The 21,410-nt window shown below is 39.3% G+C and overlaps 1 protein-coding gene across 1 annotated transcript in view; it reads left to right on the forward strand.

The window, feature by feature from the left end:
* The first annotated feature begins 16,141 nt into the window (after positions 1-16,141).
* Positions 16,142-21,410, forward strand: part of SDHAF3 (succinate dehydrogenase complex assembly factor 3) — a 69,675-nt gene continuing 64,406 nt past the window's right edge. Inside the window, exon 1 of the mRNA XM_072764350.1 lies at positions 16,142-16,454. Within this exon, the coding sequence (XP_072620451.1) occupies positions 16,281-16,454 (174 nt within the window). The 5' untranslated portion in view covers positions 16,142-16,280. The remainder of the gene's footprint in view (positions 16,455-21,410) is intronic.

Raw genomic sequence — 21,410 nt, forward strand, 5'->3', positions numbered from 1 at the left:
AGAGAAGTTAGAGGTGTGTATACTGATTGCCCCCATATCGGATATTTAACTAGGACATGATTGCAGCCTCTAAAATTAGCTTCTAGAGGAGGCTTCAGTCCAGAGATCTATGGTGAAGATAGCACTTAGGCCAGCAAAATATCTTAATACATCAGCATTATATAATTGGATGTGATCCTTATTTTCCATAAGCCCTGGAAGGCTGTCCACATACTTGAAGTTTGATGTTTTGAGGGTCCTCTACTATCAGTATGCCAGGAAAATAATGGGCTTTTTTCCAGTATAAGGGGGGTTTCTATGAAAGGCATTTATTGTGCAGTTGAGATGTTTCCCCCTCCCTTTTCTTCTGCTTTCCTATCTAGCTGCACAGGAGGTAGGATTAGACGCCTGGGAGGGGTGTTGGGGAGACTGGTATGAGCTCTCAGAAACCTTCACCACAAACCCGGCTGCCTAAGCTGAAGCAGCCACACAGAGAGTTAAGGAAACTTTAAAAACTTAATTAAGGGAAAAAAAGCAAACAAAATAATACTATAGTGGATTTACTTAGTACTGTAGCCTTGCCAGGGAAACCGCAGAGCCTGCATTTATATGTTTCTCATATAAGACATATCTAATTAAAACAGGAGACGAGACAACAAGCTTTCTTCTAAGTTCATTTAAATACATGTTTATGTTTGTGTTTAAATTCCCTGTGGGGTAATGTAACGCTGATCCAAAGGCATAAAAGCAATTTGATTAGGCAACTGTAGGCCTTCATGAATACTTTTAGCCTTAAGTACTTAAGACTTAATCCCTCCCATACCCCATACAAAAGCTATCTACTGAGGCTGGGCAAGCCCCAAACCTGAAGATAATACTTCTCCATTTGGACTGATTCACCTTTACCTTCATAGTATCCTTTCTGTCCTGCCTTGGCCTTATTAACTCAAAGATGATTATACTTGAGACCTATTTTTGCCCTTTTTTGCGCTTGATTATTATTTCTGTTCATCATCCTTTCAGATGATGCTTTTGATTAAAAAAATATTATTTCTCTTTTCTTTTTCTTCTCATACCACTTTTTCTTTTTTTTGGAGAACAATGAAAATATTTTAAATTGGACTTCAATTTGGAAAAATTTTAGGTCTTTGCAAGTTATCCAAACTATCCACGTTATACATATCTGAATAAGAAAACTCAGTTTGGGAAAGTAAAATGTCATTCTCTATTAGCTGATGATACAGATAATGTTTTAGGACCTCACTTCTTCAAGTGTGGTCCGTGGTCTAGCAACATCAGCATTATCTGGGATCTTGTTAGAGATTCAGAATCTCAGGGCCCTCCCCAGACCAACTGTATCAGAATCTGCATCTTAGTAAGATACCCGGATGAATAGTGAGCACATTATAGTTTGAGAAGCACAGATGTAGGGCAAATGTTCTTTCTGGACAAATCGTTCTTCCTTCAGGTTCATCTTCTTGGGACATTATATAGGTTTTTTGATAAGAGGACTATGGAAAACACTGTGTGTGCTCGGGTTAGAGACGTCCTTAGATATCTTGTGTGCCCTTTTAGCTCCTGTTAGGAGCCTGTTAAATAAAATAAAAATGAAGAATTGCTGCATAAGTTTTTAAATCTTCCCTTTAATTATGTCTGAATTTAATTTATAATGGTGCCAGACTATAATTAGGTATCTTAAAAACTGATTTATTTTACATTTGTGAACACACTTAAATTAGGTACTTGTAAAAAAAAATTAGGTACTTGTGAACAAAACATATTCTTTATTTTTTAAAAATTATTTATTTCTAAAAGATTTATTTTTATGTTATCTCTATACCCCATGTGGGGTTCAAACTTACAACCCTGAGATCAAGAGTCTCATGCACTACCACCCTTGCCAGCCAGGTGGCCTGCCCCACCGAACTTTTCTTTAATATTATGCACCTACACGTGGCAAAGTAGATTCTCTATAAAATGTTTATTCTGCCACAGTGCCTGAGAAAGGCTGTAATTCTAACAAATATCCATAAAGAAAGATTGGATTTCTGTTCTTCTTTTAAAAATTTTTGCTAATAATGAACCCATTCGATGTGACTTTGAAATGTGTACTTCATTACCAGTTGCATATGTTGTGACATACTTGAGAGAAGCTATAATTGTATCATATATACATTTTAAAATAATCTCATCTGTTTAAGAACATTATTGGACTATCCACAAGGCCATTTGAGGTCCAATTAAAGTAATTTTAAAAATTTGCAATTTGTTCTAAAATTGAGCCTTAATTCTAAGACATCTGTGATATTTGCTGTTACATTTTTAAAGAAATCTTGTTAACATTCATTGCCAAAGTCTTATTTTATGAAGGAGGAACAAATGTTACTTTGCTTAAACACTCTTAATGCAACCTTGAAAACAATTTCCAAGAAGTTACTGGTTCAGAATAATGTAGTCTCTAGAATTATCCAGCCCCCACTCTTCATTACCTAGATAAATGATCTTCTTTTATCATGATGACTATAGAATGGCAGACAGAGACTAGCCACTAATTTTCACTTAATTTGTCATTCTCAGTCAACATGAGTAGTAGCAATTCAAGTGATTTCACAACACAAGTCCAAGACTAAAACATCCTGTTCCTATCATTAATGCCGTGAGTCTGTCAGATATTGCGGTATTTATCTCGAATCAGTAAACTTGGTGCAGATCCACAAGAGATTATCTCTTTAAGAACAACCGTTCTTCTTGCTTAAAGGAAAGTCATCATTGCCTGTGTATAATAGGGGCCCAGGAATAAATGCTGGTTAAGAATTTAGGTAGTCACCCAAATAGCATTACATCATTTCAGTTAATTTAAGTTTCACACATCTAAGATTAATGTTATGCCTAAGGTGGGATAAGTTTAAAAAGACCTACTTCTTAAAATAAGAAGTGCAGTTTCTACTGGCTATCAATTTACACCACCATCATCACTGCTAACACTAATCAGCACTTTCTATGTGCTGTTGACTAAGTAGTCTAAATCCTTTTTGCATATTAAATCATTAAAACACAGAAGAGGCTTTTGATGTACAAAATATCATTCTCATTTTAAGAGGAGGAAGCTGAGACCAGAAAGCTTCAATGTTAGTCCAAGATCACATAAATTAAAAAAAATGGCAGAGCTGGAATCTAGCTGAAGATAAACATGATTTAGTCACATTAAATTTGTGAGTATGAAGAACACATATTATGAACTTATTCTAATTTGGAGGTTGGGGATAGAGGAATGACTTCCCTTGTCAGACAATTATTTTTTGCATTTGTTTATTATGTTTACTTACTTTTGCTTTCTGCATGTTAAAAGCATAATGGCCTTAAGAAGTTGAAATCTTTGTCTGAATTTATCACTTAGAATTTTCTCCTTCAGTTTTAAGAAAATTGTATAATATACAACTGTATATTATAATGTATACTATAATAAAATTATATATTATAATAAAATACTTTTATACATGCATAAGGTAATGAGAAAGTAGACTAATAGCTCAGCTGCAAGTCTTGCCTTTGGCTTCAGTGGGATTTTTTTTATTTTTATTTTTATTTTTTTTTTAGGGGGGATTTTTAAATCTAATTTTATATTCTGGGGGCACAGACTTTACCCTGAAGACAATGGGAAAACTTTGGAGGCCTTGAAGAAATTAGATGACTGTGTGATCATTTAAATGAGGGAAAGAATCTATGAAGGTGGGTCAATGATGTGGGAAAAAAGTAACTGATTTACAAAAGAAGTCGTAACAAGAATTCTTCCATAACAAGATAAATGAAGAGAGTGAAAGATATTACAGATGTCTCTTGAGTCTTGAATCTAGGTAAACTGAAGAATGGTAGAGAAAGAAGTCTTTGGAGAAAAATGATGAGATAAATGGGACATAGACTCTAAAAGGGTTATGGGCCATCCAATATGAACTTATCCCATGGTTAGATAGAGGAAGGCTAATATTGTAGAGAGGTCAGTGGTGTGTGTGATTGGATAAGGTGTCCTGGCACTTTTCCAGGTAAGGGTACAGGGAAAGCCGCCAAAGTGGTTAGAATGGGCTTGGCCAGGTGGGGGCAGCAGAGCATCACCAATTGCTAGGACCAGCTGGACAGGACAAGGGCACTGACAGAAAGTAGATGTTTGGACTGAGCCTTTGGATGTATTTCATTTAGGGATGGAAAGAAGAATTGCAGCTAGCTAAGAACACAGAGGAAATAGGGCCCAAAAGGTGGGGTCACCTGGACAATACAGGTGTATGTACAGCATAGAGATTCGATTTCTAGAAAGATATCTAAAAGGTCAGGAGAGAATAAGGTATACAAACTGAAACCAAATGACTAGTGACTTTGAGGGAAGTGATTTTAGAAGAGTAGTGGGGCCAATAATAGATTAAAATGGATTGAGTGGGCAATAGAAATGGATATAGAGAAATATGTGATTTTTTTCAAGTGTGCCAATGAAGGAAGCAGAATGATAGGATGGTAGTTTGAGAGGGAGACAGAATAGATGGAAGTTTGTGGGGTTTTTTTATGTGAAGTATTCTCATAAATGTTTATAAGCTGAATAGAATGATCTCATAAAGAGAATAACTGAAGATGCCAATGAAAGAAAGAATGAGTGGATAATTATGAAGCCACCTCTCAGAAGGATTGGGCTATAATCAAGAATGCTGGTGGAAGTCTTGGGTTGGAAGGAAGAAGATACGGATAATGGAGATTTTGTGGATCTTTATTAAGGGTGCCAACTTTGTATAGGTAAGCTGTGTTATGAATGTCCATTAGTTATTTGGAAAGCTTACACTGTGTTCTAAGAGAAACACTGGTTTTGTGGATGGGGCATGTGGGAAATGGGACAGTTCTGGAGTGAGCTCTTCACCTCTTGCTGTATAATTGTGGATACAACCCAGATTTATATCACTCTCTTTTCACTCTTACATTTTCTTCCTCAGAGACAATTTTTACTTTTATGGTTTAAAGTATTGTTACCTATATAAAAATCTCTATTGCCATGATCTTAGATACTCTCTGGTATGGAAGTACTGGATATTTAGTAACCAGTTTTTAACACAGTGTCTTAATATCTTGGATATTTTCCCCAGAACCCAAGTGTCTCCAGGTTGGAACTCTAGACCATTGGTTCTCAGTCCTGCCTACATAGTAGAATCCTGGGAGGAGCTTCTAAGCAATATTGATGCCTCACCCCACTCTCAGAGATTCTGATTCAAGTGGTTTGGAGTGGGGCTTGATTATCACTATTTTTTTTAAACCAGTTTTCCAGGTGATTTTAGCATACAGCCAAAGTTGAGAAGCACTGACACAGACCAATAGGAAATTCCATTGGTACAAATAGAAACTTTTCACTGCGTCATGTACTATGGGCTTTCCCTCCAAACTTATGTGACTGAAGTACAATGCATTTCCCAGAGCAGTTCCCCACCTCCTCGACTTTTCTGTCTTTGTCAGTTGTACCACTCAAGGGAGACCAGGGATACTCTTTCGTTCAGCCAATTTTCCCATTTCCCCCCATCTGGTTTGTCCTAAATCCAGTGTCCTTCAAAGTCCCATGTAGAGCTCTGCCTACCTCCAGTCATCACTTGCTGGCTATCTGTTGCTCTCTTTTTAGACTCAAGTGCAGATGGTGGAGTTAATCAGTCTCCTGTGAGTGGCACGTTGTAGTCATGGGTTCAATACAAGGCCCTTCTTTCATTTGAATGAAAGTAGGTATTATTATTTTTTTTGAAAGTAGGTATTAATTTATTCTGTTAATAGCCTATTTTGCACATGGCTGCCAAGTTATTCTTTTTTACACAGTACTCTTACCATGTCCTTCTGGCTCAAAGTTTCTAGTAACTCATTTCTTACCCTCTAAATAGTGAACTGTGGGACATCTGGCTGGCTCAGTCAGTAGAGCATGTGACTTTTTTTCTTGGATATGGGGTTCAAACCCCAAGCTGGGCATAGAGCTTACTTTAAAAAAAATGGTGATCTGTGTTGAATGTCTTTTAAGGCTCTCCATATTCTAAACCCATTCAAATTGCAGAGTCACTTCTCTGGTCTCTGTTTCACCAACTGTAAAATCAGATGTTAGAAAAATATATATGTATAAAATATATGTATTATATACATATCAAAACATATGTATATTCTTTTTAGCTCCAAACATTTTATTTTTCAAAACATTTTTTTTACTACTGTCTAGACTATTCATGGTAACTAGACTATTCAATTCTAATTAGCTTGGTGTCTTCACTGTTTTAATGACACAAGTTCAAGGTTTCCTCTCATGTTGTTTTTCTCTTTTGAAGAGCCCTCCATCTTTCCTTCATCAGCCCATACTGTTTCTGCCATTCAAGGCTGCGCCTAAGTACCACTCATCTGTCTTTTTTTTTTTTTAGGATTTTATTTATTCGTGAGAAACACACACACAGAGACAGAGACATACACAGAGGGAGAAGCAGGTTCCTTCCAGGGAGCCTGATGAGAAGCAGGTCCCTTCCAGGGACTCCATCCCAGGACCCCAGGATCATAACCTGAGCCAAAGGTAGACGCTCAACCATGGAGCCATTCAGATACACTATGTCTTCTTAGAAGAGCTACTGAGTGTATGCCATACAACTTAAAATGAAATACACATTGTTTCATGTAGTTCCCAGTCTTTTAGTGCCTCCTTTTCATATTTTCTATATACTCTGTTATATTCTTTTCCTTTGCTGTAACATGTACATAAGAGAGTATTTTAAAACTTCCAAACTGTTGTACTCTTCTAATGTAAACTCTGTTATCATTTTCTGATTTCACGTGTGGTGGTCAGAGCACTAGGTCTGTGAATTTCTTGCTTTTCAAAAAATTCATTTAAGTTTTTCTTTATGATCTAGTTTGTTTTTAAAATATTTTAATTTTTTTAAAAGATTTTATTTATTTATTCATGAGAGACACAAAGAGAGAGAGAGAGAGAGAGAGGCAGAGACACAGGCAGAGGGAGAAGCAGGCTCCATGCAGGGAGCCCGACATGGGACTCAATCCCAGGTCTCCAGGATCAGGCCCTGGGCTAAAGATGGCGCTAAACCACTGAGCCACCCAATCTTGGCTGCCCAAGATTTTATTTATATATTTGAGAGAGAGAAAGAGCACAAACAGGGGAAGGAGCAGAGGGGGATGGAGTGAGAGATGCAGGCTCCCCACTGAGCAGGGATCCTGATCTAAGGTAGGGGCTCCTTCCCAGGACCTTGGAACCATGACCTGAGCTGAAGGCAGATGCTTAGCCAACTGAGCCACCCAGGTGCCCCATCCATGATCTAGTTTTTGATCAGTTTTTGTAAAGGTTTAATGCAAGCTTGAAAATAATATAAACTCTTTTTTCACCAGCTTTTAAAATAGTATTGTAAAATAAATTTTATATATAAAAGAGAACTTGCTCAAAATTGGAAAGTACACCTACCAGAAACAACAGCATCGTTTATATTTTAAATATTTATTCCTGGGTTTCCTTTTACTTTAAAAAATTAGTAACTCTATCTCTCTATCTCCTGCTTTTGGGGCTTAACAATAATTAAGATGGACTTTCTCACACTAAATATCATTAGGGCATCGTTTTTAAAAGCATATTAGATATTCCATTGCATAAATATATCATAATTTACTTAATCAGTTCCCTGATGTTGGACATTTAGGTTTGATTTTTTTTTTCACAATGATTTATCATTGTACTTCAAATGTTAAGACTGGAAAAACAGTATAGTCATCCATTCCTGCTAATTCTTAGAAATGTGATAAAGGTATATTTTAAAAAGCTGCAACTGGATTGGAAAAATAAAGGAAATTCATGATGTTCTTGAAAGTGTGAAGAATCCCTGAGAAAAAGAGAGTAGATGGAATATCCTTTAAAAAAGTTCAGCTCAAGAGGTGAGTTGAGTAGTGGTGGCAACAGATGAGAGTGATTCCAAGAACAGGCTACACTTGGGGAGATAAAGCTAGGAGCAGGGAGGGTCCTGGTGACTGGTTAGGGTGCTACAGCAGGAGCAGCCAGGTATCTGTCTGCAGGTGAGGGCAGTGAGTACCGGAACTTGGTTCAGAGAAAGAAGTGAGTGCCCTTTGATGGCTTGACAAGGGCCCAAGGGGAAAGGAATTCTTAAAGTGGGAGACTGACCACTGAGATACCCAAACTGGCATGACACCCTAGGGCATGTCCCTTATGTGCCCCTACTCTTGCTGAAGATAGATGAGCATGGAATCCTTAGCAGCTTATCTTGGCTTTCCCTTAAAGAAAGCGGAGAGAATAGAAGCACTAATACGGCATCTGAATACAGAGGTAAATTCTGGGGTGTAGGTTCTTTGGTTTAAGTTCATCATCTTTCCTGATATTGGTTCTCCTCATTGGATGATTCTGATTGGGGATTTACAATTCCAACCAATAACCACAGGGGACTTTGCAGAAGGTAAGGAGGCAGGGAAACAGAATGCCAATGTTCTTATTTTATTTAGAGAAGGATATAGCTACTGATTAACTTTAAATATTGTTTGAAGAATGTAACAATATGGACACACATTTAAAATGCAAGAGTTACAACCAGAAATATAGAAATAGAATATAAAACTTTCTAGTCAATAGTTCAGTAAAAGGAAATACAGTAGAAATAACCTGGAAATTGTGGTAAGCAGGAAACAAAATATGACAGCAGGGACTAGTTCAAAAAGGCCATTAAACACAATCAATATGAACAGGTTAAACTCACTTACTGAGAGAGTGGATAATAAAATTAAATCTAGCTATAAATAATGAAGAGGGGACAAAAGAGAATGACAGATCATGGTTGACAATAAAAAGGTACCTGAAGCAAATGCTAACAAAAGAAAAGCAATTGTAACTATATAAATATCAGACAAAATAGAATTTAAGATAAAATACTTAAGAGGCCCATAAGAACTCATTGCTAAAATGCACAAGAAGATATAACAATATAAATCTTAATATGTCTAACATCACTGACTTTCAAACTAATTTTTATATCTAACATAACTTTCAAAACATAGAAAGCAAAAACAAGTATAACCAAATAGAAAAACTGACAAATCCACAATCATACTGGGCAACTGCAATGCTCTATTTTCTGAAACTGAAAGATCAAGTGGGCAAAAACATAAAAATAAAAATAGAAAATTTGAATAATTGAGCTTAATCTAAAATATATTTCATATATATATTTTGTACCTACAAAATAGAAATGACATACTCTTTTTTAATGTAGTATCTTTTCATTAAGTTTTAAATTTTAATTCCAATATAGTTTACATACAGTGTAATATTAGTTTACATTAGTGTGATATTAGTTTCAGATGTACAATACCCAGTGCTCATCAACTATTTCACCCATTCTCCCCCTCCTTTGGTAAACATAAGTTTGCTGTCTACAGTTAAGAGTCTGTTTCTTGGTTTGTGTCTCTCTCTTTTTCCTCCTTTGCTTGTTTTCTTTCTTAAATTCCACATATGAGTGAAATTATATGGTATTTATGTTTCTCTGGCTTATTTTGCTTAGCACTGTACTGTCTAGATCCATCTATGTTGTTGCAAATGATAAGACTTCTTTCTTCTTTAATGGCTGAGTAATATTCCAATATACATATTGGTATGTGATACATATATATGTAAATATGTATAGTAAATTATATATATATATATATATATATATATATACCACATCATCTTTATCCATTCATCTACAGATGGACACTTGAGCTGCTTCTGTAATTTGGCTATAGTTGATAATGCTGCTATAAACATTGGGGTGCATATATTCCTTTGAATTAGTGTTTTTATATTCTTTGGACAAATACCCATTAGTGGAGCTACTGAGTCATAGGGTAGATCTATTTTTAACTTTTTGAGAAAACTCCATACTGTACCACTTTGCATTCCTACCAATAATGCAAGAAGTTTCCTTTTTCTTCACATTCTTGCTAACACTTATTGTTTCTTACGAAACAACATATTCTTTTAAGCATACTTGGAAACTCAAAAAAAAAAGAGCTCAAAGGAAATTTGAAGAAATCCCTTTTACTGATGATTTGATAAATTACAACTTATTCATTGATTACAATGTAGCAAAATTAGAGAACAGTTATGAAAGAGGGGTAAACATCAATTTTTACATCAACTAAATAACTTTTGGGAAAGGAGGATATAAATGTAGGTGATAGACTATATTTTTTGTTTTTTTTTAAAGGTTTTATTTTTTTATTTGAGAGGGGGAGAGAGAGAGAGAGAGAGAGAGAGAGAGAGAGAGAGAGAGGCAGCACCAGTGGGAGGGGTAAAGGAGGAGGGAGAGAGAGAATCTCAAGCATCCTCCACACTGCATGTGGAGACCATCTCAGGCCTCAATTCTAGGACCCAGAGATCATGACCTGAGCAGAAATCAAGAGTGGAATGCTTAACTGATGATGCCACCCATGCACCCCAGTGATGAACTATTTTGAACAAAACTGACAGTGTATGGGCAAAACAATGTTTTGCAATCATTTTTAAGATTTGCTTTCTATACTGATGTTAGTTAGCTTTTAAAAAATTTAATGTGATTTTTTTCTATGGATTTTCACTGCTCAAAAGCTGAAACTACATAAACTTAGAAACATCTCCCTTCCGTCTGTATCCTCTCTGCCTTGCCCCTCACCCAAACTCATCCCCATAGGTAACTTTAAAAAAAATCAGTTTTTGGTTTATCTTTTGTGAGGAGAATATATGTTCTTTTTCCATTTCCTTTTATGAAAAACTTACCTATTATTTTAGATGTTAAATAAGATGTTGGGTTTTGTGTTGAGAAATCCATTGATTTCTGGGGTGCCTGGGTGGCCCAGTCAGTTAAGTGTCTGACTCTTGATTGCAGCTCAGGGTTGTGAGATCAAGCCCCACATCAGGCTCTACACCCAGTGGAAGGAGCCTGGTTAGGATTCTTTCTCTCCCTCTCTCTCTGCCCTTCCTCCTCCTGCTCTCTCTCAAGAGAAAAAAAAAAAAAAGAAATCCATTGATTTCTATTATATTATTATTTTAAAATCAGAAATGGGTGTTGAATTTGTTTTCAGCTTCTGTGGCAATGGTCAGTTTTCTTCCCCTTAGAAAAACATTAGTATATTTAGTATTTTTTTAAAGATTTTATTTATTTATTCATGAGAGAGACAGAGACAGAGAGAGAGAGAGAGAGAGAAGCAGAGACACAGGCAGAGGCAGAAGCAGGCTCCACGCAGGGAACCCGATGCAGGAACTCGACCCCAAGTCTCCAGGATCACACCCTGGGCCAAAGGCAGGTGCTAAACCGCTGAGCCACCCAGGGATCTCTATATTTAGTATTTTAAATTATTATACATGACAATGTATCTCAACTTTGGTTGATTTTCCATCCCCATTTATCAACAATTGTAAACATTTAAAATATTCCTTTTAGTTAGATCTTTCTCTACATTTAGTCCCTCTTTGATATTTCTTGTGTAACATGTTTCAGAAACTTAGGAATACACTAAATGAAGACTAACATGTTTTCCAAACTGACTCTCAAAGAACAGACTCTCTATGAATTTGCTTCTTGAATTCTTTGAACCATTACATTTAAACTTGAAATTTTGGATTTCAAGATGATCTGCTTCCTTACCATTGCATCTCAATACTTAGAGATACTCAGAAACCAAGTAAAAATGTTTAAAGAAGTCCTTCCTCTTACATTTTCACCTCCACATAGTGATGTTCCTATTTAGGACTCTGAGGTAAAGTGGAAAATAAAAGACCTTTTGTGGTGTTGTTTGGGGGACTATAAGTAGTTATTGTGGTTAAATCCAGCTTATTCATCTCTCCTGACCCCTAAGCATGTGAAGGTTGTTTGAGTCAAAGATGTATCTTGTTCTAGGCATTTAGCTTTTTGTTATTCTCAGAGATTGGAAATTTGGAATTTAATAGCCATAAATTAAAAAATGAGCCACTTATGAAACCAAATTCAAGCCTATGCATGTGTTTCCATTCCTAAGGACATAAAGCAGTGAGTGTCCAGAGCTTTCACCACCAGCCTCTCACATTCACCAATCCTTCCTCATTCTGCTGTAGGGGAAAGGCTTCAACTTTATTAGCAAGTAAGATTATTTTCAACATTTTAAAAAAGATTCTATTTATTTATTCATGAGAGACAGAGAGAGGGAGGCAGAGGGAGAAGCAGGCTCCATGCAGGGAGCCTGATGCGGGACTTGATGATGGGACTCCAGGATCACGCCCTGAGCTGAAGGCAGGTGCTCAACTGCTGAGCCACCCAGGCGTCCCTCAACATGTTTATGTAAACACTAGAGCATAATACAAAGTAACAAGGCAGTATGCCTCACACAGGTGTTTCCTGTCTCCTTTCAGTTTAGTTTTACTTTTTCTAAATTAAAAACATTAAAAATAAAAAAAATTTAGTATACATTTTAATTGATCACCAGAAAAAAAATGAATAGCTTTTTCTGATGCATGTCTATATAGAAATAGGAAATGTAAATGTGTGTGGGGCCTGGCTGGCTCAGTCCATACAGCATGTGACTCTTGATCTTCAGGTTGTGGGTTCAAGCCCCACATTGGGTGTAGAGATTACTTAAAAATGGAATTCTTTTTTTCAGTTTATTTTTTCTTATTCATCGATTTTTCTCTATCTCCTTTGACCTCAAAGTTCTCTGTTTGGCAAAAAACTTCTCTAGCAGCCTCTTCTGTGTCTATTTGTGCAGGAGTTGGTCTGCACAGGTACCATACTGCATAGTGAAATTGCTGCATTGATCTTCTTTATGGGTATGGGTGTATTATGGTTGTTATATTTTGTGTGCCCTGAAAGACTTACGTGATGTATTCCACACAAAGTTTTGAGGAGTTTTCCCTTCTTTTAAAAGTCCTTTTGGAGCAGGGGTGCTTGGGTGGTGCAGTCAGTTAAGCAACTGGCTTTTCTTTCTTTCTCTCTTCTTTCTTTCTTTCTTTCTTTCTTTCTTTCTTTCTTTCTTTCTTTCTTTCTTTCTTCTTTCTTTCTTTCTTTTTTTTAATATATTATTTATTTGTGAGAGAGATACCTAGAGAGACCACAAGCAGGGGGAAGGGGCAGAGAGAGAGGGAGAAGCAGGCTCCATAGGAGGGAAGACCATTGCAGGGCTTGATCCCAGGACCCAGGGATGATGACCTGAACAGAAGGCAGATGCTTAGTTAACTGAGCCACCCAGGCACCCTGCAACTGACTCTTGATCTTAGCTCAAGCCTTGTATGGGCTTCATGCCCTGCTTTGGACTCCAGTCTGGCATGGAGCCTACTTTAAAACAAAAAAGTCTTTTCAAAGTAATTATTTCAGAGTAGATATGTGTCTGCTTCTACTTTTACAAAATATTCTAGAAGGAATCTGGGACAAATCAGGATTAGATTACTAGACTTGGAAGGTATGAAATGACCTAAGCCAGCATTTGGCATGTAAGACAATCCAAGCACAGAGTGGTTGAGTGTCTTGCTTAATAACACACAGGAAAAAGAAACATATGGAGGAAGGATAAAGGAAAGGCCTACTTGAAGTGAACTGATCTGGATTAGTGGCCAAGAATATAACTCTGATCTTATTTTCAATTAATGGCTGTTTTGACCACAAGAGGAAAACTGGCCAGCCTAAATTGGAAGGTCAAGGAATCAGAGAAGTTTTGTCCTCAAAACATACCTCACTGTCCAGCTCTTTGTAAAAAAATAAAGGTCATCTATCATTATATATGTTATTACTTGATTCCTCTTCCCAAGGCCTAACCACTATGTCTTGGCTTCTCTCTCACCCATCATTTGCCATTTCTGAGTATTGATTGCCCAATGTTCTGTGGACCTTTTCTGCTCCCTTTAGGCTGAATTAAGTCTTTTATTGTTATTTTTTATTAATTCATTGGCAGAATGCTTTTTCCACATTTTTACAAGAGTTTTGACTCTGAAAGAAATATTTATTATACACGTAATTTAGCCCCAAAGGAAACCAGAAAAAAAGTAAACTGGAACAAGAAATTAATTTTCAATTTATAGGGATATTAACAGATGAAATATGGTTTAAAAAAATTTCCTGAAGTAAAATAACCACACTGCCATTCAATTTTTGCCATTAATGTGGTTTGTCATAATACCAAATTAAATCCATTTAAAAATTTTTCTGTGTTCTTTTAAACAAATATTTTTTTCTTCTAAATTTTAAGCAAAAGGAAAAAGTCCACTCAAGGTAATCCATATTAGAGTACTTACTATTTGTTAGGGACTGTGGTGGTCCCTGGAAAGGGCACCAAAATAAGGAAGTCCCTGCCCTTTGCTAGCAGGGTATGTGTTTTCTTTCACTTTGAAAAAGTCTTGACACAGAAAAAAATCTATGAGGGAATCACGTAAATTCCTATACTCTTGCCCCTTCATCACCAGCAGGCCATAGGAGTCATTTGACACCCTCAAAATCACAAAATGCCTCAATGGAATTTATATTCTAGGGTGTGTGTGTGGGGGGGGGGCAGACAATAAGCAAGAAGGCAAAATTTGTGTTTTATAGAAAAATGTAGCTTAGGCTTTAGGGAGTTCTTGGCATGGTGATGTAATTTCAAATATGCTCACCAGGGAGCGTCTTAGGGGGGATCTGAAGCAATGAGCTGGGTGAAAGAAAGGTGTTAGACAAGAAGATATATATGGGACAGAGCATTCCAATTACAGGGAACAGCCAGCACACGGGCCTTCAGTTGGGAGTATGCCTGGTATCTGGCCACTGGGAGAATGCCAGTATCATCCAAAGATGACCAGTGTGGCCAACTAGGGAGAGGGCAGTAGGAGAAAATTTAGAGAGCTAAGAAGTGGAGAGACTTTTGGTTTTCCTGAAGGATTTTGTTGAGCAGAGGAGCATCATGATCTAACTTACAGTTTTGGTGGATCATGACCTACGTTCATCACGGCCTGAGGCAGAAACACAAGAAGCTACAGTAATATTAGGAGGCGTTGCCTGGAGAGAGAGGGATGGTTGCGTTTGAGGGCATGGTAAGAAATGGTCCAATTCTGCATACATTTTGCTGGTGGAGCCATCAGCATTTGCTGAAGGACCAAAGGTGTGGTGGGAAAGAAGAGGCCAAGTGGCTGCCAGCTTTAGAAAGCAGTCACACTCTCGCTCTCTCACCTTTGCAAAAGGTGGAGATTTTTTTAAATGTCCTGATTTTATGTTTTCAGCTCAGACTATTTAATCAGTATCTCCAGAATCATGGCCCTGGAAATGACACGTTTAAGATGTTTCTAGAGGAGCCTGGGTGGCTCAGTGGGCTAGGCCTCTGCCTCTGGATTTCAGCTTACATCGTGACTTCAGGGTCGTGAAATCAAGCTCGAGGTGTGCTCTGTGCCCAAGGGGAGTCTGCTTGAGATTCTTTATCCCTCTCCCTCTGCCCCTCCCCCTGCCCTCTTTCTCAAATAAAAAAATAAATAAATAAATAAATGTGGGATCCCTGGATGGCTCAGCGGTTTAGCACCTGCCTTCAGCCCAGGGTGTGATCTTGGAGACCCAGGATCGAGTCCCACGTCGGGCTCCCTGCATGGAGCCTGCTTCTCCCTCTGCCTGTGTCTCTGCTCCTCTCTTTCTCTCTGTGTCTCTCATGAATAAATAAAGTCTTAAAAAATAAATGTCTCCCTAGGATTCTTCTGTAGCCAACTTGACGAGCTAATGACACCTGCTGGCTGGCTCAGGGCTCAGTTATGTGAAAGAGGCCGCACCTTCAGGGTACAAAGTAGGAACACAGCACGATGCAAAGTACGCAGTAGGTAGCAGGCTGCTGAACGGAGAGATGAATCCTCGTCCCATGTGATCGCTCCGGAGGACACAGGAAGGCTGAAAAACGCTCGAAGTGGGTGGAGCCAACCATGGCAGGCTTCCTGGAGGAGCCCGGTTTTGATGAAAGCTTTCTCAGCCTTTATCAGGAAAGAAGGGTAAGATGAATGGGAAAGACCACGCGGTGTGGCTGCGGGGTGACAAGGGCTGGGCTTGCCGCTCCCTGGGCCAAGGTGGGCTTTAACGGTGCGGCCGCGCGCGCCACTGCACCAAGGCCACGCCCCCTCCGGACAAGAACCCGCCCATTTCCCCGTCAGTCACAGCAGCCGGGGTTTCCGGAAGGTCCTGATTCGAGAGCGGACCAAACCGGATGAAGGCCGCGCGCCCTCCTCCGCGCGGGTTCCGGCTGACCGACCCCCGGCCCCGGGGGCAGTGGGCGCGCCGCGGGCCTGTGCGCCTGCGTGGTGGTGGGCGTCGGCGCGCGCCGCGATGCCGGCCGGGCACGTCTCGCGGGTCCGGGCCCTGTACCGGCGCATCCTGCTGCTGCACCGGGCTCTGCCCCCAGACCTCAAAACCCTTGGCGACCTTTACGTGAAGGACGAATTTAGGAGACATAAGACCGTGGGTTCTGACGAGGCCCAGCGTTTCCTGCGGGAATGGGAGGCAAGTGAATGCCCCAGACCGTCAGGGGTGTCCCTGTGAGAGACCCCCTGTGCCCGCTGGTTGCCCCGCGCGCCCCGCAGCATCGCACAGCCGCAGCCTGTTGCGTCTGAACCAAGGAGCCCTCCCCAAAGTTACGACCCGTGCCTGCGTGTTGCCCCGCCGGTTCCGGGCTGCAGCTGGGGACATCGGGGTGACATCGGCGGCTCCGGCACGGTCCATGCTCTGGAGCTCCTGCGCGTGCGAGGCGGGAGGGGAGGGATGGGATGGGACGGGGATGGGGATGGGAGGTCACGAAGTTGAGTAAGTCCCGTCCACCAGCTTTTTGCCCCTCGTAGCGAACGCTCATTCACGAATTACTGGTTTTCTCATTACCCAGTTTTCAGACTTGAGGGTTGTTTCCATAACTGCCGCTTTTTACATTTCCGTGCTCTTTTTTTTTTTTTTACATTTGATTCATTCATTCATTCATTCATTCATTTAGAGGGGGGGAGCAGAGGGAGAAGCAGGCTCCATGCAGGGAGCCCGACGGGGGACTCGATCCCGGGTCTCCAGGGTCTGGTTGGAAGGCGGCGCTAAACCGCTGAGCCCCCCGGGCTGCCCTCTTTCTTGGGTCTTTTTTTTTTTTTTTTTTTTTTATGATAGTCACAGAGAGAGAGAGAGAGAGGCAGAGACACAGGCAGAGGGAGAAGCAGGCTCCATGCACCGGGAGCCCGATGTGGGATTCGATCCCGGGTCTCCAGGATCGTGCCCTGGGCCAAAGGCAGGCGCCAAACCGCTGCGCCACCCAGGGATCCCTTTCTTGGGTCTTAATAATGTGCTCAGTTGACTGAGATATCAGATACAACGGCAAGCGGTGGAAGGGAAAAATGCTCAGACTTAAGTCAGATGAAAGTTGATTTTTCCCGGGTCTCAAGTTCCGTTACTTGGTTACATTGCCCTGTCTCCTTGCACATTTAAATCTCAGACACAGGCATTAGATTTTAGCCCTTTGACGACCCCCTCTCTCTCTCTCTCTCTCTCTCTTTTTTTTTTTTTTTTTTGAGTGAGGCGGGGGGGTGGGGGGAGGTATTTAGAGTATTTCGTGGGATTGGAGGCCTAGCAGAATTGCTCTTGGCTATGATTTGCAAATATCAAGAAATGAATGGAATTGGAAATTAGAGGGACATCTCAGGTGTTTGAAAGCATGAAGCAGTGTCGGTAAAAGAACAGAGGTAAGCGATGCTTGGAAAGCCTAATAAGTTGGTTTAGACCAATGTCTTTTCTTCTTTTTAATTATATAGGTTATGGTTAGGGTGAACACAGGCCTTTTTCACCGAATCTCAGAATTCTTGATTGTAGCTTGCAAGAGGGTTGTTTAGGACAATCGTGAAATTTAGAACTTTAAAACCATGAGTTAGCGGTAATCAGCTTGCATGGAGCTAGGGAAGTTGAATTTTACATGCAAATTGCTTTCTTTTAATATGGTAACTTGGTCTTAGAGCTGAAAGAATTGGGTTCATATTCAGAGTCTGGAATTTATTAAATGTCACATCACTTAATTTATCTTAGTTTTTTTTTTTTAATTTTTATTTTTATTTGCATTTATTCTATGCAGAATTTACTCCCGGGCCATAAGTTTTTGTTTCTTCAGTTTCTTCTGGGATATCTTTTTCTTCTGTGCAACCTCCTCTTCTGGTTTAGGAACAATCTGCTCTTTTTCAGTAAGAATCATCTCAATGTGGCAGGGAGAGCTCATGTATGGATTAATCCGGCCATGAGCCCTGTAGGTTCTACGTCGCATCTTGGGGGCTTTATTCACCTGGATGTGCTCAATGACCAGAGAATCTACATCTAAACCCTTAAGTTCGGCATTACTCTCCGCATTTTTAAGCATGTGCAGTAAAAATTCAGCACTCTTCTTGGGCCACCGACCTTGTGTCCAGCCCCACTGTTTGGCCTGCGCACACCTACCAACTCCACCATTGTAGCGACGGAATGGCACACACTGCTTCTGCAAAGTGACATCTTTCAGATACTTAGTGGCTTTTCGAATATGCATACCCTTGATGGCCTGGGCAGTTTCACGTGTGTTCTTAAAGTGAACACGAAGATTTGAACCTCTCTACTTGCATGATTTTGTAGGGTTTTCTGGGTCCAGCGAGTAGCGAACCATCTCCGGAGGTCACCTCAGGCCGCTCGGGGGAAGAGCTATCTTAGTTTTATCTGTGAAATAATATTAGTTAGCTGTCATTTAATAGCACTTTGTGAATAGCTAATAGCAGTAAGAAGTTAGGGCATTTAAGTGACATCTTTTAAGCCAGGTCGGTTTGTGGCAGGACTGGAAGGAAGTCTAGCTCTGTTTGAGAAGAAATAGGGCACTTTGAGAGTTCCTAAAGTCTAAGAACTTGGAAGCTTTTTAGGAAAAGAGTAGAAACAGAATCAATTGGAGAGAGAGATGCAACGAAAAAAACCAAACAACCGGGTTGTTGATTGACCTACGCAACTTGGTATCTGGAATTCAGCTTTTTTTTTTTTTTTTTTTTTAATTAATTTAAAACTTACAGAAGAGTTACTCAGACAGGAACTGAGTCCCTCCTCCCATACATCCTACATGCAGTTCCGCATATGTTAACATTGTACATAACCATGGTGCAGTTATCAAAAATAAGAAATTGACATAAAAAGAAATTAACGTTGCTACAGTGATGTTAACTGAGGCTTTATTGACATTTTGTCAGTATATCTGCTAATGTTCTTACTCAGCTGCAGGATCCAATCCAGGATCTCATATTGCATTTATTTAGTCATCCTGTCTCCTAATTTTCTCTAGTCTTTGATAGTTCTCAATCTTTTCTTATCTTTCATGTGTTTGACACTTTTTTTTGAAAAGTATTGGTAAATTACTTTGTAGATTGTCTGTCAATTTGGGTTTATCTGATTTTTTTTTTCCTCCTGATTAGACTGATGTGCATTAGTGGGAGGGATACCAACAAAGGTGGTGAGTTTTTCTAAACCTGTCCTATAGGGATCCCTGGGTGGTGCAGCGGTTTGGCGCCTGCCTTTGGCCCAGGGCGTGATCCTGGAGACCCGGGATCGAATCCCACGTCGGGCTCCCGGTGCATGGAGCCTGCTTCTCCCTCTGCCTGTGTCTCTGCCTCTCTCTCTCTGTGACTATCATAAATAAATAAAAATTTAAAAAATAAAAGAAACCTGTCCTATAAGAGGGCACATGATGTCAACATGACTTACTGATCGTGATGTTAATTGTGTTCACTTAGTTAAGGTGATGTCTGCCAAATTTCTCCACTGTAAAGTTACTGTTTGCCATTGTGAAATTAGTGTATATTTTGGGGAGATATTCTGAAGCTATACAGATACTCTGTTTCTCCTTAAATTTTGCCAACTATTTTGGAACATCATTGATTTTGCTCTTATTCATTGTGTTTTCATGGTGATTTTCTATTTCCTTCATTACTTTTGAATTTATTTATTGGAATGTTTCTGTAGGTAAGCCTTTTCCCTTCTTCCCTATTATCGATCTGACATTTCTACTTATTTTTTATAATGGAGTAAAGTGTATTCCATGGGGCTAGAGCCCTGGTAATTAATGAGTTAGCAGCTGGGTAAAATTTAGTTTAAACCTAGTAATCTAACTATTTGGATAAAATCATAATTCTCACAGTTGCAAGGCAGCTCAGTCTAAGCCTTGGAGTTGCAAGGTGTGGAGTGGGTTCTGCCAGAGAGCTAGTTGTTCTTTTCCAAAGATGAAGGGTAGAGAAGATTTTAATAACTTGGAGGGGAGAACAGCTTGGTTAGGGCGGTGATACTGGAAAGTGATATCTTTCGGTCCTCTGGGCCTCCCCCACCCCACGTATTCTTCAAAACATCTAATTAATGATTATGTTATACCTGTTTCTACTAGTTATGGCATGGATTTCTGTTATTTTGGTTAATGATGATTACATACTTGGCACACATGAGTATTACTAGCTTGATGCTTATGTTTTTGTCAAGCTAATTGAGAGTAACACACTTGTGGACTTCCTGTGCTTTATGGACTTTGGGTTTTGATATTCTCTCACACGCTTCTAAAATTACGTATGAACTTGAATGGATTCTGAATTTGTTTTACTTTAAGGGGCAAACTTAGGTATGGGTACCACTGGGGAAAAGAGAAGGGAAAGATCAAACATCATAGAGGCCCCAGCATTAGGAGGAAAGGTCTCTGTTCCTTTCATTTGTAATCATGGAAAACTGTTGCAAATGATAAAGGGAATTCAGCTGGGGAAGTTTCTGTTCAAGGACCACTTAGGGGAAAGTCAGAAGAAAGTATTTCATTTTAGGGATAAAAATGCATATGCTTGTTTACAGAGTAAATACTGAATTTATATAATATCTTACGGAAGAGAAAAAAACGTAGGTTCAGAAAGAGATGTTGGGAATATGTTAGGGAGAATGTTTGATATCTCATTGGTAAAATATTGTAGTCTTATGTCTTTTAGGAGGCAACTGTTAGAAGTGGAATTGGGGCTGGATATATCAGTGGTCTTACTTATGATGTTTTTAAAATCCTAACTGCTCAGTTTTGAGGAATAGCTGATTTAGGTAATACTTTCCATTTTTTTTCTCTGCCTGCCCAATTGTGGAGAGAACTTCTTATCACTTATTTTCTGGAAAATTAGAATGTGTTGAAGATTAAATAGCAAGTAAGACATTTGTGATAGAATGTGAGATGAAGGGTAAAAAACAGTTCTCAAGAGCCACTCTGAAGAGACTCCTTGTGTTTAGTTTTTCCTTTTCTGCCCCATTTGTTTATGTCTACTGCTTTCCTGGTTTCTTTTGTTTTTCTTAAGGAGCTGTTTCTCTCTGTCTGTTGGGTGATGTTTATAGTAGAACTTGTTTCTGCAAAAAGTGAAACGGCTTACAAATTCTGTAAATAGTTATTGATCACCTATTGTTGCCAGCGAAGTGCTAGGC

This window comes from Vulpes vulpes, chromosome 7 (genome assembly GCF_048418805.1).
Source record: "Vulpes vulpes isolate BD-2025 chromosome 7, VulVul3, whole genome shotgun sequence".
NCBI lineage: Eukaryota > Metazoa > Chordata > Mammalia > Carnivora > Canidae > Vulpes > Vulpes vulpes.